The 19,807-nt window shown below is 39.6% G+C and overlaps 1 protein-coding gene across 1 annotated transcript in view; it reads left to right on the top strand.

Moving 5' to 3' along the window:
* LOC126249248 (uncharacterized) overlaps positions 1–19,807 on the top strand; it is a 431,463-nt gene that overhangs the window by 228,659 nt on the left and 182,997 nt on the right. Inside the window, exon 2 of the mRNA XM_049950905.1 lies at positions 5,527–5,631. Coding sequence (XP_049806862.1) covers positions 5,527–5,631 — 105 coding nt within the window. The remainder of the gene's footprint in view (positions 1–5,526; positions 5,632–19,807) is intronic.

Below are 19,807 nucleotides of genomic sequence, written 5' to 3'. Positions count from 1 at the left end.
CTTCTTGGAAATTAAGAAACGAAACAACCTTAACCGGAAACTCTGCAGTATTAGCTGGGGAGCATGAACAGATACACTTCGAACTTGGGCGTTCAATTTAGTGTTTTCTACAGTTGAATATTGTGCTAGAGTGTGGATGAACAGTCCTCACGTAAATAAGATAGATACTCAACTCAATATAACCATGAAAATTATAAGAACAACTATCTTTTGCTGGTTTCCAACACTCACAAGGGGAGGCCGCCAATTGTGAAATTCAGATTCGATTCATACTGCGCATAATAAAAGCTCATGGCCAGAGGTGTAATGTGGCAAAGCACCAAGATGCACTTCTCAGCCGTTGTCGAGAAAGAAACTGTTGTGGTGAAATACTCTCTACGATTCATAATTTCCCACAGCGACGTGGCGCAGCGGTAAGCGCTCGGGTTCGTAATCCGAAGGTCGCCGGATCGAATCTCGCGCTATGCAATTTTTTTTATTATTAGTTTTTTCTAATTCAAATATATATAAACTATTAATGAATTGCTTATGCATGTTAGTGAAGGCGGATCGCTCTCCAATTGTACCGCCTCCATTTTTCCGTTTTTTCAACAGGGTGTACCGAAGCTCTCCCGTCCGCACTGATTTTCGAGGATGTTATAAGTTGCGCTAGGGACCGCATCTGCCTTCTTTCGAAATTAGCAGGCAACTACGCTGTTATGCGGCGGCTCGTTTCGGCCCATTCAACATCTAACCAAGTGTAACGAGCGAGTAACGGAGTTTTTATTTCATACCTGCCACAGCGAATTTGTGTTCGTGGGGTCTCTATTCTAATTCGAACGTTTGACTTACGCTATACGTATTCGTTTCGGAATATCGTTTCTACGTCTTCCGTTAACTATTCGTGGTTAACATTATGAATACAATTAATAACATTTGTGAAATACAACTTTCTTTGCGGAAAACATAATGATGTTCGAAGTCGCCAGTTTTTCCACGACAAACGACTTTCAACAACTTATTATATGCATAATTGTTGCAACTGATTGCCGGGAATTATATATGCGCTCGGGTTTGTAATCCGAAGGTCGCCGGATCGAATCTCGCACCATGCAATTTTTTTTTAGTATTTGTTTTACAATATTTACAAAAAACAAATACTATATATATATATATATATATATATATATATATATACTAAAAAAAAGTTGCATGGTGCGAGATTCGATCCGGCGACCTTCGGATTACATACCCGAGCGCTTACCGCTGCGCCACGACGTTGTGAAAAATCATTAATCGTAGAGAGGATTTCACCGCAACGGTTTCTTTTAACTGTCGATTTTCTCGACAACGGCTGAGAAGTGCATCTTGGTGCTTTGCCACATTACACCTCTGGCCATGAGCTTTTATTATGCACAGTATGAATCGAATCTGAATTTCACAATTGGCGGCCTCCCCTTGTCAGTCACACAGCTCCTCAACTGTTAAGAACACAAGACAACCCGTAGAAAGAATATTCCAAAAGAATAAATAATCTTCAACTTCTCGTCAATAAATGTATTCCCAGCTTGAGAACAAACCCACTTCGTTTCACAAATCGACCCTGCGAGCGGTCAAGCAGTTTGTTTATAGAAGCCTTACCACTGGAAACAAATGGCATGAAATCTGGACTAGAAATTATCCACCTGAAGTGCGATATCGTATTGATCCTGTACAGAGACCCAAAGCTTCGAACTCCCACGGCATGAGTGGAAGAGAAGAGGACACGGATTGCATGCATACAACCTGCAAAAACTCTGCAAGCTGCCCAGCCCAAGCTGTGACTGTGGAGCACCGAACCCGACCATCTGACACATTGTCGACGAGTGTAAACTGGGAGCTTAACTAGGTGACCCAAACGACTTGGCCACAGCATCAAGCCTTGAATTAATTATGTGACTGGACATTAGAATATAATACCAGTTTTTAATGTATTACATATATTTTTGTCTCTTTAATGTTATGTATTCTCGAGTGTATTTCATGTGTACGATAAGTAAATAAATAATAACCAAGTAACTAATGATCTGTAATAGGGTCTGTATTACACATAAATCGCTGCGAATTGTCACGTTGCTCTCTATAGTTTGTTCTCATTCTAGACAAGACACTGGTTTAGTCAGATAGCTGAACGCATTTAGTAGTCACTGTTGCTGTAATAGTTTCTGAAAACATAAGAGTCCTCTGTAGCGTAACGAATGCTACCTCTACACTCTTTTATCCCAGAACGGAGCATCAGAAATTATTTTGTATTTCGCGATCATACAGATGAGATTCCTGAACGGTTACGATTGGTGCACACCATATGTTGAGTTAGACAAATCAATTGTTACGTCAGCTGTCTACAAGGTTCTAGGTTAAAAACGGTAACAGTGTTGAAAAATAACTTTTCGAGGAAACATCGCAAGGAGCAGACGATAGTCACTGTCATTTTCCGGCGAGTAAGGAGACCTTACAGTACGCTTCGTCATCATACAGCAGTTGACCAGCTACATTTGACCCCCTTTGAAATGAAAAGAGGATAGTTTTAGCTCAACGTTCCAAGCAATTGGGTCCATTAGAGATAGTTAACATAATCAGATGGATCGATGGTAAAAATTTTCTGCTGCTTTGCCCTAGAAATTATTCCGGGATTTTCATTACGAGATTTATGGAAATCTAAGTGTTACAAGTCGTTAAGGCTGGTTTCCAATAATTAGTTGCATTTATTGATAAAGCTACATTCACTTCGCAGTTATACTTAATAATACTAAGTCATGCAATATTGTGACTACCACATGGTTTATTTCATTATAGAATCGTTCATGAGCAAAATATTTCATAAAGTACGACCGATTACTGAGAGAATATAGCAACAGGCCCACATGGTGTACATACAAAATTTCGGTGAAAGTTGTGAAACGATAGGTGATTATTTTTTATTTCCAGTTTCCATTGATGACCAAATAAACGCAGGTATTAACTTAACAACTCACGTTAGTGTTTCCGAAACAGTTGAAACTAAATTGAAATACAATATTCAACATTCATCTTAAAATGCTCTTCCCGAAAACGTTACCGTTTCGGCATAGTGGTTAGTGAAAACTTTATTGGCTTTACTAGGCTTCCCTGCTCACATAATCCCAGTCATTTATCCACCAAACTGGAGCATCGTTTTCAAGACTCACCAATTCGGCAAAAAATCTGGCTAAATGACGAAGAGAGAAATCGCCCTATTTGAATCAATAAGTAGTCCAAATACTTTACAGCATGTAAAGTCCTGTAGTAACTGCAAAAGTCAGCCGTAAATATTACTTTCCAGATTGATGACATCTTTATGACGAGGAGCATAGAGTGCTCGCAGGCTTTTGGACAAACAGAGTATCGATGCAACTGAAACCATCACTCTACCGGAGTGGCCAGCAGTTGTCATTCTTTTAAGAACTGCTCGATCTCAACAGGGACTAACTTTAGATACATTAAGAGAATAAAAAGAAAAAACAAAAATTCTGATATGATAAAATTACCATGGCAGTACTGTAGCAAATGGCTGCATTATTCAAGTGCACGTATCGTCAAAAGTAACCTGAGGGTACTTGTTTACGGTGAGTAGATTCCACGGAGAGTTAACATAGGAAGAGGGAGCCTTACCTGCGATAATCAAGTTCTTGGTCAAACCAATAAACATTGACATAAATTAATGTGAATAGTAGAAGGGCATTTTTATACGGAAAATAACAATGCAGCTGCTATTAACAGGAGGTTGAAATTCAGTATAACTTGCAAACACAGATTGGCAGATACCCTCTAACTCAATTAGAGTGGACAGATCACCTGAACTTCTAAGTGCAAACATGAAGCAGTCAGTTGCAACATCAGTCACTTATTATGAGGCTCAAGTTGTATGACGAAATGCATTTTAGTGAATGTTAGCATTAAACTAATCACAAGAAATTTTTGAAATTAACTTTATTTTGCTGTGCAGTAATCCACGTGTTATATGTTTTCAACAAAACCCACTAATGGCGGTGATTTATCTTTGACACTAGTTTAGGGATCACAAACAATGCGCGTCATGGCAGACCCACATGTTCCATACTGTCAACTATGTATTTTAACTACGTTCTATATCAGGTCTTTGTTAACACATCTGTAAGCTGATGGGACTGTTGCTATTTTGACGACACCAAACAGTTGTCTCTGATACTACATATTATAGCCTGATGTGACACAAGCCCACTCGGCTTAGTTCTGATGTCGCATACACTTGAACATGCAAGAATATTGCCTCATCAGTAACACGGTAAGGATGAAGCGTAGTTATAATTTATATCTCTTAATGAGTACTGTATTTACTGCCAGTGCGTATCCATTGTACATCAGAACTAATACTGTAATTTTTCTTGTCTTCGTAGATTTATCTCTACTGAACTTTAACGCAGTAACGCTGTTTGTGCATGTGAAGCTAGGCTTTTGCCACAAACCTCTTATTACGATCAAAGCTTTGATTCTAAATTGCTTTCAACAATGAAGAACTCACTCATATATACGTTTCCCACTAGTAAGTCCACTCTGTCGTCTTCTTCCTTATAGGTAGAGGCCCTTTACGGAATATCCTTCGGCACACGTGATCGAGTCCTACAATTCTGCACAGACACCTCAACATTACAGAAGCACTTCTTTCCTCATGTAGAATATTTACGTAGCTCAAATTAATGAAAATCTTTATCATAATGTTGTCTTAGTAGAAATGCATAAAATACTATGTAGATTCAAATTATGCATTTTAAGCTTTAGTGAGAAATTTATTTATTTTTTCTCTAAGATTAGATTAGAGCTTCTGTACGAAACGCATAATGCTAATGTGATAGTAGCTAACCACATACTATTAGTGCCTCTAAGTTTGTGCTAAAACATACTCACCGTAGACAAAGAAGGTTTCAGATTTTGATCCTGCTGTAACTTTTACTGCATTCAAAATTATAAATGCTACAGCTATGACAATGTAAGGAAGGGATTTTATTACTCCACGTTAACAGCGAAATTGTATTCTCTCTCTAAATTTTCGTTTATCTGGAGTGATGTATGTGATAGAGAAACACTTCCCACATAGGTAGTTAACTATTCGTATTGTTATTAACATTATTAATAATATAAATCTGAGCCCACACTTATCTAGACTGTAAAAATAATAATAATAATAATAATAATAATAATAATAATAGTAATAGCTATGATAAAGATGCACCTCACATTCTAGTTTACAAAGCATAATATCTAAAGAAAATGTAGATAGTTGTAGATTGTATTCTTTTCCAGACATTAATGATTCAGGTTTGTATAGTTTCTTAATCATTAAGTAGTTTTTACATATTTTTGGAATGAAGAAATATGTATTATAGTTATATCTATCAAAATTTTGTAGAAATAGTTTTAGACATATTTTACTTAATGTAGCGATCATGTTTTGAGCTTGATTTTTTCACTTTTTCGTTTGGTTTTTTCTTTGGTTGCGCCCTGCTCCTGTAGGCGCACGTGAGCTAATGCGCCGGCGACAGACTCGAATTCAGCTTACCCCGTCCGAGCCCGCAAAGTCGTCCCGGAGGGGACGGCTTCCCGCTCGACTACAAATACGTTAGTATTCCGCATGCATCCTCTCTGAGCACTCTATTTAGATTTACTGTATTGTGTAGTAGCTGAATGTTCAGAATGTCCTGTGGAATATGTTAGTTTTCATTTACTAAATAGCTCTGAGCACTATGGGGCTCAACATCTTAGGTCATAAGTCCCCTAGAACTTAGAACTACTTAAACCTAACTAACTTAAGGACATCACACACACCCATGCCCGAGGCAGGATTCGAACCTGCGACCGTAGCAGTCCCGCGATTCCGGACTGCAGCGCCAGAACCGCACGGCCACCGCGGCCGGCAGTTTTCATTTACTCTGAACAAGAAATGAATAACAATAACGGACCAGTTTTCGCTTTCCCTTTAACGGGAATAAATCACATTAAAATAAACTTGAGAAATCATATGTTTGTTATCAGCTGTGACTGTACTGATTTTTTTAATACTTCTTTATAAACAGCTTCAGTGTAACTACAGTCAACAATATCCCAGTTTTGAAAGCAAGTTAGAGTTCTCTCTGATGAGTGGATATATCGTAATAGAATTGGTACTTCTCTAATATTCGAAACCAACACGAGGACGTCTGCCGTAATGTCGTATTTCCCACACAGTCTTAGAGAATACGTGCTCCAGTCTATGTATGCAATGCCGGCCGCTGTGGCCGAGCGGTTGTAGGCGCTTCAGTCTGGAACCACGCTGCTGTTACTGTCGCAGGTTCAAATCCTGCCTCGGGCATGGCTGTGTGTGATGTCCTTAGGTTAGTTAGGTTTAAGTAGTTCTAAGTCTATGGGACTAATGACCTCAGATATTAAATCCCATAGTGCTTAGAGCCATTTAAACCATTTTATGTATACAATGTATCGTGGCATCATCATGGACAAGGAACTTACTGGACGGTCAGAGAAATAAGATAGTATGAGCAAACAAAAAACAATTTAAGATGAGGGTTAGAGTTCAACGTCTCGTTCCCTTCGAGTCACCAGAGATAGAGAACAAGGTTGTCTGGGAGAGGGAGACGGCCGTTTCCTAGCATTTACTGAAACGGTTTACCTATGATTGCCTACAGTGTTCTAATCATTATTTTCCATATTACTACTCCAGGACCTAAAATTTTACACTTTTAATCCAGTTTTAGCTGCGATTTCGTGATACGTTTGATCTCGAAACTTCCTCTTCCTTGTTCTAAATGTATTCTTTCAAATTTTATCTCTTTAGCTCCTTATCCCACTTTCTCATGATCTTGTTTAAGACCAGATCGAAGAGACTCGGCGAGAGACGATCGCCTTGCCTAACTTCAGTGTTAATTTTGAAGGGTTCGGAAACTTCTAGTAGGAATTCAACTTTTGAAGTTGAGGCTAAGTGCCTGATGGTTTTTTCTATACCTGCTTCTTCCAATGTTAGGAATACTGTCTGTCTGCTTACCGAATCGTAGCCTTTTTTGAGATCAACGAATGTAACAACTGCGTTAAGATTCCGCATTGTTATTATCCTGAGGATTATTTTCTATTTAAATATTTGCTGCGGGCACGATAAATTTTTTCTGAACTCTGCTTGGCAGTCGTTGTGTGTTCTGCTTGGTCTTCTGTATTATTCGGTAGAGCTTTGGATACAGTTTTGTCGGTGAGTGGAAGTAGAGATATACTTCGGTAATGTCTGTCCTGTCGCCTCTTATGTCGCGGATAGATAACGGTTTGTTCCCAGTCGTCCAGTGGTCTTCCTTTCTCCCAAAAATCTTAATAACATCATAAAAGATGGTTTCAGATGCCCGCTCCGCTCCCAGTTTATACGTTTCAGCTATTATCCCATCTCCACTTGGAAACTTTGAAAACTTTGTAGCAGTCCGTGGTATTGTTCTGTTGAAATTTGTAACTATTGTCTTTATTCGTTTTTGTTATATTTCCGTTTGTTTATTCGAATTACTTTTATGTCAGTTTTCTGATCTCCTTGAATGTGTTCCAGTCTCCTTCCTTTTTTCAGAAGATCAGTTTTTTCCAAAGCTGTTTGTCGACGATCTATCCCTTGCTCACGTATCCTACTCCACCATCTATGTTTCCTTTTGTTGGTGATTGTTCTGATTCATTCACCGTTTCTATCAATGCTTCTCTGACCTCGTCCCAGTTTCCCATCTTCTTTGTGTGAAGCTTTTTAACGAATTTGCTGCTGTTATCTAACAGCAATTTTGTTTTAATTCTATCGACTTTCTGAAGTTTGGGATTTAGTATTTTAGGTTGAAATTTGGCTTTGATTTCTGTTAAAAAATAGTCAGAATCTATGACTGGTCTCCTTCTGGCTCTCACGTTCATGATTTATCTACTGTTTTGTTTAGTTATTGTCACATGATATAGCTGATATGGTGCTGTGGGTGTATTGAGGGAAGCTCCGGTCTTCTTCGACTTTGGTAATTTTCTGAAAAAGATTGATATTAGGTTTAACTCGAATTGTCTGCAGAAGTTGATGAGGCTTCCTCCATTCGTACTGGTGCGTCTGTGTGCAAAACATTTCCTACTTTTGCCTTCTATATTTCTTATATGCCGATCTGTATGTTGAAGTCTCCTACGAGTAACTTTATATTGTGAGTTCGTAGTTTTGAAGTTTCATTTTCAATTTTTTCCCAAGACGGTTCGACTTTTTCTGCCGGTGCTGTCGCTCCTGGAATCCTGGTTATTCTTCGTGTTTTACCGTCGATAACAAAATCGCACTAGGCTAACCTGGAACCACTCTATCGAATGCGCATGTAAAATTCCTCTTTATAAACAATTTTGTTCTTAACGGGAGACAAACCGACAATTTCCATCGACACTCAAGAGTCCGCATGAGAGATACGATGAGCAATATTTGTTTGGGATGACTCCAGATATACATAGCAAAAATGAAGTTGAAAATATCTATAGAAACACCAGAGAAAAAACACCTGATGGCTCTTAGGAGGGACCCTAAGTGTAAGATTTTTTAATTCTTCGATAATCTGATTGTTCAAATATTCAGTTAGTAATCAACAGGTCGATATTAATAACAGTAAAATATGTTTGGGTATGCATCTGGAGCTCTTTATAGCGAAGGGACTGCAGAAGCTAATAGCCTGAAAGCTATATGTACGGTAAGATTCAATGGAAGAATTTGAAGGAATAGTAATTCAGTGGTGAAAGAGACATCCCACAAAATGCTAGGCTACTATCACGAATGATTTAAAAATAATGATCACCATTTTGGAAACCTTCCCGGGTACTACTAACATAGGGGATGTAAAGAAGAGTGATTCCTTTCTCACAGAGACTCATTTAGCAAGCCCTCAGATGCTCACCCATCGTCAGTGGCAGAAGATGCGAGAACCTCTATCTGCGTTGTGGAGCAAATTAGCACTAAAATTCCGAGAATGTACGTTCCAAGAAACAATATTTTATTTCCTCCCATAACTCCACGCGGGATGACTTCAAAAGTAAATTCAGAGGAATTAAAATTCTTCCGGAAAATTTTCGACAGTCTTTCTTCCCGCAGCCCATTCTTGAACGCAGCTTCAGATGGGAGAAATGATACCAGCAACCGACTTATCAAATGTTCAAATGTGTGTGCGTTCCTAAGAGACCAAACTGCTGAGGTCATCGGTCCCTAGATTTACACACTACTTAAACTAACTTATACTAAGAACAACACACACCCATGCCCGAAGGAGGGCTCGAACTTCCAGCGGGAGGGGCCGTGCAATCCTTGACATGGCACCTCAAAGCGCCGGGCCACTCCGCGCGGCCCGACTTATCACCCCACTCTCCTTTGCCTCCCCCGCGTATTCTGGGGCAGTATATATGAAGACATATAGATCAAACATGTTTGAGACCTATTTCATTAGAGGTAAAACTATATTTACTCAAGGCATACATAGGCAGAAGAAATAAATTTACAGAAGCCAACCAAAAAGCAGATTTTGTTAGAAAGTGAATTTTAACTGACTGTGCCACTAGATAGTGTCTAGTTATAAGTGCCTGAACATGCTATAACTGTGAGTTTTTATTCTAATGCGCACATCGTGTTTCTCTGATTATTTAGGCTATAACTCGTATCGCTGGGACCTAAATCAGGCGACCTACCGATATTTTTGTCTTCATGAACCTGATATTGGGCCACAACCACAGTATCCTATATTTCGAATGGTTAATTTTTATCAATACTTGTTGATGTTCCCGTGTTCTGATGGTATATTCCGTGAAAACATGTTTTACGAAAAATATTTCTGCATGCTAGAGACCGCCCGTGGCCTTCACCTGCCAAATATGCAGCTCCCTTGCATTCAGTAACTGTTTTCAAAGTATTGGTGCTTTCTGCCAGAGCGTACCTCCAATACTTCCTTTATCGTAAAAATAAAGATTTTTCACAACCATGCTGTGTCATTAACATGTAGGACTGGTTTTCGCTATATCATCCATACTATATAGCAGGTCTCCGTGTCCTGGGTAACAGATGTCATTTTTATTTTAAGTGTTACGTGGGCTAATTTAATGCAGTTTCACAAGACACGGGTGGTATTTGGTAGTTATAAGAAAAAGGACGTTAAATTGAAACGATACCGTTGCACAGACAATTTCAAATCTCAAACATCTATGACGTATATAGACCGTGTAGTCATGCAATGTCACTATGTCAGTGTGGCGTAGTGGATAGCTTGTCCGCATAGTGAACAGAAGGCCTGGGTTCGAATCCCGGGCTTGGTACAAAGTTACATTCGTAGTTTCAGTCTGCATATGTACAAGAAAAGTTGATTAGGCATTTACATCCTGCTGACGACGGGGTTATTTCAGACAAACTACTAGCTCAGCTTGGCTATAGATAGACCGGGAAACTGGCGATGCTATCAACTCAGTAACGCTCCTATCAGATTTAGGAATATCTGATTCTGTAAGGTCATACCTAGACCATGCGTTTTCAGAAATGTTCCTATTAAGTTTGAGGAAAACAAATATACTGCTCGGATGTGAAAATTAGAGAGTAATAAGTTTCCAGAAATATTCCTTGTTCCGTTCATCGGGTTAAGCTAGTTTATTACGGATTAATTCCACAACATTCAAAAAATTGTATCTTTCAACTTAAAAGTCAGGAAAATAACTACAAATTTTAAACTATTCAACTTGAAAAACACTGTACAATATGTAAGGCTATGAGCAATCATTATAAAAATTTCTTTAATAGACTCATACCTACCTGACTTTCAAATTAAGGCATTATTAAGAAAAAAATTGTACAATAAATATCTCTGGAAATGAACTGACATAAATATAAATGTCTAAATAAGTACAGTGCATGAACCGGGAATAGCAACGCTCCAACGTGCTATTCGTATATGTATTGCTATGAACCACTACGAGTGACAGGAAATTAAATACTTCAAGGAACGGACTCACGTGAAAGACGTGATTCTCGTTGTAGTGAGATTCAGATATAAGGGGTGTCTGATTTGGTGACATATCTACGGTTTACATTCAACTACCAAGCAACATTTCTTCATAAATATCATAATACAACATACAGGACAGCCCGAAATTCAACGTAGGGAGTTTATTGCTTGCATCTAATAAAATATTTTTGACATATTATTAAGTTATTAGACAACTCCTTAATCTTTAAGGCTTTGTCCTTCTTTCTAGCACTGTTTCCTTCCGAGATGTATGTTGCATCTACTGACAGCGATAAACTGTTAATTCTTAGCCTGTTACTTACAACGTGTCTGCAGAAATATCTCTGAGAATGGAAGTTTTTATGTTGTATAGTAACAACAGGTAATGTTGAATTTATACTGATTTTGCGTGTACAGTATTTTCATTCAAGAGGCTACTATCGTAATTTACGTGTGTGACTGGAAATAATGTCGCCCGAAGTTATTTAATATTGACTCGGAGTTGCGATAATATTTAATGCATATTGCTTACTAAATATAACCTGCTGTATTAAAACTTTTCGACAAGTTACATTTAACACCAGAAAATAACTATTAACAGCCGCAGCGGTGATACTTGTAACGAGCAAGTACGTTGTACCGGCTGAGAGAGTAGCTGGAGGTGATAAGTAATTCTTGGTCTATTGATTGTATTAACACCCCCTTACGTAACACAGACAACCAAAGCTTTCTTGGTATTTGACACGCACCGATGAAAGTCGGTAACAAATTGGTGCCTGAATACTCATTCATACGAATTCAGTAAATTCGTTTCGAATATTTGATATTTGCTGTTGTAGCAACTTGCTTGTAAACATTACTGAACTTGGTATTTCGACGTCTCCTTTATGACGAGGAAACCAGATTAAACTCGGAACATAATTTGGGGGCTTGCGCAACTGGTCCAATGGTTCACAAAGCAGGAGAAAGGTTTAAAACTTCAAACAGAAACTTACCCTGAGAAGTTCCATTGCTTTTTTTCAGGTGCCGCGTTTTTTTCATAGGTATAAAAAAAGTTTAACATACCACTTTAATGACTAGGCATACATTTCGTGGGACTCGTATAGTAAACAACTGGGATATTAATGCTTTTACTCGATTCTTTTTAGTGCACATTGAATTTAGAACATAGCCAAGTATAGCGTTTAAAATGGTCTCATAAACAAGAAGCAGAGAGTGAAACGCATTATTTTGTACTACTAGGTTCCTCCTAATACGCAATTTGTACTGATGTACACGTATGTCGGTGTTCTCATGTACAGAATGAATAAATATTTCATACATAAGATTAATATATAGTACCTTAGGCACTTTTTCCATTTTTATCGAGGAACATTGTATTCGCAGTGTGTATATAAGTACATTTGCGTGTTACAGAATGAATGTTAGCGTTGATCAGCTTTGAATGTCGTTTTGAGAAAATCAGCATGTCACTTTTGGAGTATTATACATGACTGCTCTGAGTAGTATAATGTTATAGGTCAAGTCAATTTTATTCTGATTGAAGAACATCATGTGACTAACAAAACGGTTATTTATCGTTACTCTTGGCACTTAATTACCTACGTCACTCAGGCGCTTACCGACGTAACAGATTTCATTTAAAATATAAGTTGAAAAAACAATATGGCATAGGAGTGTTATTTTTCATTAACACTTATCTATTTTAAGACTCTGACAATTACTGTTGTCTAAAGTAATTAACTGTAAATCCGACAACTGTTCGAAAAAAAGAGAGAAATAATATGAAACGCATTAGCTCACGGAATAAAAAACGGGTTTTCTCGAGTGCTCACTTACATTAGTCAAAAAACGCTAGAATTTATACCAATATTTCATAAGAGCTGCAGTACACTATAAAATGTACGACATTTGATCGTGTACATGACCGAATTCGCGTGCCGCATTAACGACCATTTGGCGCCATCTCCATAACAAGTGACGGTCCTCGCTGATATTGCAGAAATCCCATGCTTGAGTGGAATGCGATTAGGAGAGAGGCAGCGTACACTATTGCTGTTCATGTGGTGTGAGCTGATATGTCCTCCTGCTACAGCAATAGGCAAAGAAAAATTCAGAGTCTATCCAAGATTTTAATCTGGGCTAACTACATCTGAGGCTACCAACTATTCGCCTCCCACCTGAAAAATTAACTCTTCTTTAACTATTAGGATTTGCATTTACAACAAGAGACCTTTTTGTAGCTCTCTGCATGTTGCACATTAGTATAAACTTGCACGTAGTATAAATTTGCTGCATGTCGAAGGTAACGACGGTCTATGCAAGTTCTGGGCATGAACTGCTATTTCATGCATGCACTGGTATAGAATAAATTAATTTGTGTCTAGTGGTAAAGTGTCTTGTGGACATTTGCCTTTATACCAATTTTTATATCATGGCAGCCAGCTTTTTCCTGTTTATTGCAGAATAACATATTTCAGGTCAGCGCCTTCAGGGGTGCCTAGCTCGCCCCAAAATCACCATATACCGAAACTAGTAAATATGCATTCCGATCTATGTGTTATTACTGTGTATTAGGATACAATAATGCTTCAGCTATTACAGCTGCAGATATGGTTTCTCGTTGTGGCAAGAAGTTTAAGAAGCGTTTTGTCTCCTGATCGTCTGAATACGCCCATGTTGGCTGCTCATTACGTGGTATCTCAAACATTCTAGCCAGCGCAACACCTCGCAAATATCCAGTATGTTCTTTTCCGGCATCCTTGACATACATAATTTCGAGGCAAAGATGCCACCTACCCGCACAGGATTTTCGATGAAGTGCTTTCATGTTACGACGCCGATAGTTTTGAATATTATCATTTTTCTCTTCTTAATAAATAACTGAATTCGCTGTGTAATTGACTTGTACTTCTGCCTTTTGAAGTGATACACGTTTCTTAGTAAGTGGCGACTTGTTTTAACATTTAGTTTTCGAGAAACTCCTCGTCTTCTTTCCGTTTCTCATTTCTGTGCGTGTCACGATATTTGTTTTCTTCTCAGTTATCCGCATATCACATCTTAAGTACATACTTTTGACAGTTCACTGAATAGCATTATCAGTTGTCCCTCATCTTTACTCAACAGGTCAATGAGTTGAATTATGCAGCTGTAATGTTCGTCACCTGTAACAGTTCGTACACTCCGTACCTTACACGTATGTTGAAAGTAGTGGTGATATTTCAGAACCCTGTCTGATATTTCACAAAGTCTGCTCTGAAGAATGTGTATGACCCACGTGTTAGTAAACTGTTCTTATTCAAAACAAACAATTTCCTGCCCATTGACTTTGGTCGCATTGCCTTAAAAAATAATACACAGCAATCTGAAATATGGCCACCCTGAAGTTTATCACTGTTGACTGGTTGGCGCAGATGTAGTGTTACTCGTTACAGGAACTTGTAAACACGCATTTAATATGTGATACAACGTGATACAATGGCCGAGAAGCTGTGGATAGAAGTATGTTAAACTTCGTCTTTCAAGTAACATAGAGCTGGTCAAGATTCTTGTCAAACAACTGCACAAACATAGCAGAATATGAGGAAATAATTTAGGATAATTTGGAAGAAAATCTGTCAGATTTCCCATGAAATGCACACCTCCGAGGATACAGTAATACAGTAAGAAGAGCAGTGATGGAGCAACAATAATGCTCCTGTTACTTAGTATGCAATTAATGAGGTGAAACGGTTTTCAACCTAGAATTCGATTCTGTCAGTAAATTATCAAGTTAATTTCTACAGGGACAAATATTCTACGTGTTTTATTGTGTAGAGGTGAAGTAGCTGTCAACCATGATAGTATTTGTAATTGTCGTAGTGCCATACCTGGAGGAACGGAAATTCATACCACACCCTCCACTCATACCACCGGCAAAGATACTCTGTAAATTTGAGATCTGGAACAGTACAAGATCGACTAATACGATTTGATTTCACGTTATCCATTTGAATGATGTACTTCATCGAGTGGTCATTCGAGATATTATTCTGTTTGTCGGAAAGAGGACATAAATTCACCATCACGACGCTCCCTTCCACTTCGATGTTAGTGATCCTGAGCAGCTGTACAAAGGGTAGTTTTTAATAGCTGAAGAGCTGATGTCCCTTGGCCAGGGGAATTGGCGGAAAGCACTCTTACAGATTTAATTCCTGTGAGGATAAATGAAGCCTGAAACCTCAGCACAATCTGAAGAGAATCTGGTTGGTGAGGTCCTAGTTGTCTGACGTACAGCATTATGTGCTACAGGGATATTTTGAGTGAATTTTATGCGTCGTGATACTGCATGCAGAGAGACAGGCGGTTGGGACTGCGAGTATCTTCTATTGAACTGAATCTGTTGCTATAAAATGGAAGTTGTCAACAAATAACTAAGCATTCACGTCTGACTACTAGTCTTGTACCAGTTTAGAGCCGCCTGCAACTTTTTTATTTGACCTTATAGGTTAAAGGCACCCTATGTATACTGAGACATGGAAGTTCTATATCATAAAGGAACCACATCACTGATCAGCCAGAACGTTATGGCCACATACCTAATAGCCGGTATGACCGCCCCTGCCACGAATAACAGCGGCGAGACTGATGACCATAGATGTTAAGTCCCATAGTGATCAGAGCCACTTGAACCATTTGAACAGCGGCGAAGCGTTGTGGTACGAGTCCTCGGTAGGTCGCCGGAGTGACTTGGCACTTTATCTGCACACTCAAGCCACCTAATTCCCATAATGTCCGGGTAGGGGCGATGAGCTCTGACGCCACGTTCAGTCACATAACAGATGTGTTCGATCGGGTACAGATGTGGCGATTTGGGGGCCCAGCATATCAACTGGAGCTCGCCACTGTGTTCCTTCAACCACTCTATTACACTTCTGGCCTTGTGATGTGGCTCATTATCTTGTTCAAAAGTGCCACTGCCGTCGGGAAGCATGGTCGTCGTGATGGAGTGTACGTGGTCTACCACCAGTGTACGATTCTCTTTGACCGTCATGGTGCTTCGCACGAGTTTCACTGGACCCGTGGATGTCCACGTCAGTGTTCCCCAGAGCATAACGGCAGCCGCTGTTTTTTTTCCGTTCCGGCGTATAGGTGTCAAGGAGCTGTTCCTCTGGAAGACGACGGATTCACTTCCTCCTATCGGCATGATGAAGAAGGTATCGGGATTCATCGGACCATGCAACGCTGTGTCACTACGCCAGCGTCCTGTGCAGATGGTCACGTGCCGATTTCAGTCATATGTGCCGATGTCGCAGTGTGAACATTGCCACATACATAGGTCGTCGACTGCGGAGGCCCATCATTAAGTTTGTTCAGTGCACTGTTTGTTCAGTCACAATTGTATTCTTCCCAGAATTGAATTCTGATGTTAGTTCCACCACAGTTCGCCGCCTGCCCTCTTTTACTAGACTGCCCGCCCTTCGACGTCGGACATTTGTAATGAGAAGTGGTAGCCCAAGACCACGATGTCTGGTCGTGGTTTCACGTTGGTCTCTGCATGTGTTGATAAACTCACTACAGCACTCCTCTAACACCTGACAAGTCATGCAGTTTTCGACAAGGTTGTACCAAGTTTTCGGGTCATCACAATCTGCCCTCAGTCACACTCAGATAGACCGCGCACCCTCCCTATTCTGCGCACATACATCACGCTCACTGGTACTATATGCACCTTGCCTATGTCTGACTTGCAGTCATTCCTCACCAGGCGACGCTGATATCGCCTGGACGGGTTTATATCGATTGTAGGTCGGTGCTCATAATGTTATGGCTGATCAGCGTAAATTCCTTAACTGAAAGAAGACGGTAATTCAAGTCCGAAAACACTCTAACATTTACGATCTTTTATGAAGGAAAATATTTTCGCTTCTGACTGCTAATTTTCGCGCACTACGGAAGTGACAAGTAATTTAAACTCCCACTAGCATTTTTAAATCCATCGTGCTATTGACTACATAATGGTTCTTCTGTACATTTAAGAAAATTTTATTGTAACTACACAAAACCTCTCTATTTTTGTAGAATATTAGTTCACTGCACATAGTGGGAAGTAATAGGAAAAACAGATAAAAACTGAAGCACGGAGAGTAGAAACGTATTACGAACGCAGTATTTTCAGCATCACCACTAATATAGCTTTGTCAATGAAAGTGAAACACGGCTGTTGTAACATTATCTGTGTTAAAATTTTGGGATACTGTCGACAAGTTTTGTGGGCACATGCCTGTCCACCTCTAACTAAAATATCAACACTTACCCGAGTTTCCCTTGACTACCCCCCACCCCCCGCACACACACTCGAACCATGGAACCATGGACCATGCCGCTGTTGGGGAGTCTTGCGTGCCTCAGGGATACAGATCGCTGTACAGTAGGTGCTGTCACAACGGAGGGGTATCTGCTGAGAGACCACACAAATGTGTGGTTCCTGAAGAGGGGAAGCATCGTTTTCAGTAGTTGCAGGGGCAACAGTCTTGATGATTGACTTATCTGGCCTTATAACATTAACGAAAATGGCCTTGCTCTGCTGGTACTAGGTAAAATATTCCAGAAGGAAAATAGTTCCCCATTCGGATCTCCGGGTGGGAACTACACAGGGAGACGTCGTTACCAGGAGAAACCAAACTGGCTCCCTACGGATCGGAGCGTCGAATGTCTGATGTCTTAATCGCGCATGTAGGTTAGAAAATTTAAAAATAGAAATGGATAGGTTAAAGTTAGATACAGTGGGAATTAGTGAAGTTCGGTGGCAGGAGGAACAAGACATCTGGTCAGGTGAATGCAGGGTTATAATTACAAAATCAAAAAGGGGTAACGCAAGAGTGGGTTTAATAATGAATAAAAAATAGGAGCGCGGATAAGCTACTACGAACAGCATGGTAAACGCAGTATTGTATCCACGATAGACACGAAGCCCGCACCCACTACAATAGTACAAGTTTATATGCAAATTAGCTCCGCAGATGATGAAGAGATTGGAGAAATGTATGATGCGATAAAAGAAATTCTTCATATAGTTAAAGGAGATGAAAAATTAACAGTCGTGGGGGACTGGAACTCGATAGTAGGGAAAAGAAGAGAAGGAAAAGTACGATGTGAAAATGGACTGGGGGTAAGGAATGAAAGAGGAAGCCGCCTCGTAGAATTTTGCGCCGAGCATAACTTAATCATAGCTAACACTTGGTTCAAGAATCATGAAAGAAGATTGTATACATGGAAGAGGCCTGGAGACACTGGAAGATTTTAGATAGATTATATAATGGTAAGACAGAGATTTAGTAACGAGTTTTTTAATTGTAAGACATTTCCAGGGGTAGATGTGGACTTTGATCAGAATTTAATGGTTATGAACTGTAGATTAAAACTGAAGAAACTGCAAGAGGTTAGTAATTTAAAGAGATGGGACCTGGTTAAACTGAAAGAACCAGACGTTTTAAAGAGTTTTAGAGAGAGCATTAGGGAACTGTTGAAAAATACAAGGGAAAGGAATACAGTAGAAGAAGAATGGGTAGCTTTGAGAGATAAAATAATGCAGGAATCAGAGGAGCGAGTAGATAAAAAGACGATGGTTAGTAGAAATTCTTAGGTAACAGAAGAGGTATTAGGTATTGAATTTAGCTGATGAAAGGAGAAAATATAAAAAGGCAGTAAACGAAGCAGGTGAAAAGGAATACAAACGTCTTGAAAATGAGATAGACAGGAAACGCAAAATGGCTAAGCAAGGAGGATCAGTTTGATTCGGTATAAATGTTGGAACACGCGAGGCAATACTGCCCCTAGGACTTATCTTACAAAGGAACCTCCCCATCGCACCCCCCTCAGATTTAGTTATAAGTTGACACAGTGGATAGGCCTTGAAAAAGTGAACACAGATCAATCGAGAAAACAGGAAGAAGTTGTGTGGAAGTATGAATAAATAAGCAAAATATACAAACAGAGTAGTCCATGCACAAGTTAGGCAACATCAAGCGTAATGTGAGCTCAGGAGCGCCGTGGTCCCGTGGTTACCGTGAGCAGCTGTAGAACGAGAGGTCCTTGGTTCAAGTCTTCCCTCGAGTTAAAAGTTTACTTTCTTTATTTTCGCAAAGCTATGATCTGTCCGTTCGTTCGTTGACGTCTCTGTTCACTGTAATAAGTTTAGTGTCTGTGTTTTGCGACCGCACCGCAAAACCGTGCGATTAGTAGACGAAAGGACGTGCCTCTCCAATGGGAACCGAAAACATTTGATCTCAAGGTCATAGGTCAACAGATTTCTCCACAGGAAAACACGTCTGATATATTCTATATGACACTGGTGACAGCATGTGCGTCACATGGCAGGAATATGTTGTCGACCCACCTAACTGGTACGCTTGGCGATTGGTTAAAAAGATTCTTCTACCTTGCCTAATTTTGGTTTTCTTGTGGATGTGATAATCACTACCAAAAAAGTGATGAAATCATAAGAGTTTGTCACATAAACTGCAACAAATGAATGCAACAATTTCACAGTCGCACAGCTTTCCCTGTACTCTGTCAAAACATATGTTTTTAACGTTTTCAAATTTTTCCTTGTGTAGACCGTCAAATCCTGCATATGTCCAAGCAAATCTGAACATGTCCTGGAATTTTGGAGAGCGAAGTTGATTGTGTGTGAGTGCCTGAACTTTGATAATTGTCTGAAATTAAAAAATTGAACATTTCATTTGAGGGAAGACTTGAACCCAGGACCTCTCCTTCCACAGCTGGTCACGCTAACCACGGGACCACGGAGCCCCTGC

Source organism: Schistocerca nitens, chromosome 3, assembly GCF_023898315.1.
Source record: "Schistocerca nitens isolate TAMUIC-IGC-003100 chromosome 3, iqSchNite1.1, whole genome shotgun sequence".
Lineage (NCBI taxonomy): Eukaryota > Metazoa > Arthropoda > Insecta > Orthoptera > Acrididae > Schistocerca > Schistocerca nitens.
The sequence above is the reverse complement of the archived record's forward strand: the minus strand, read 5'-3'. Positions and strand labels throughout refer to the sequence as shown.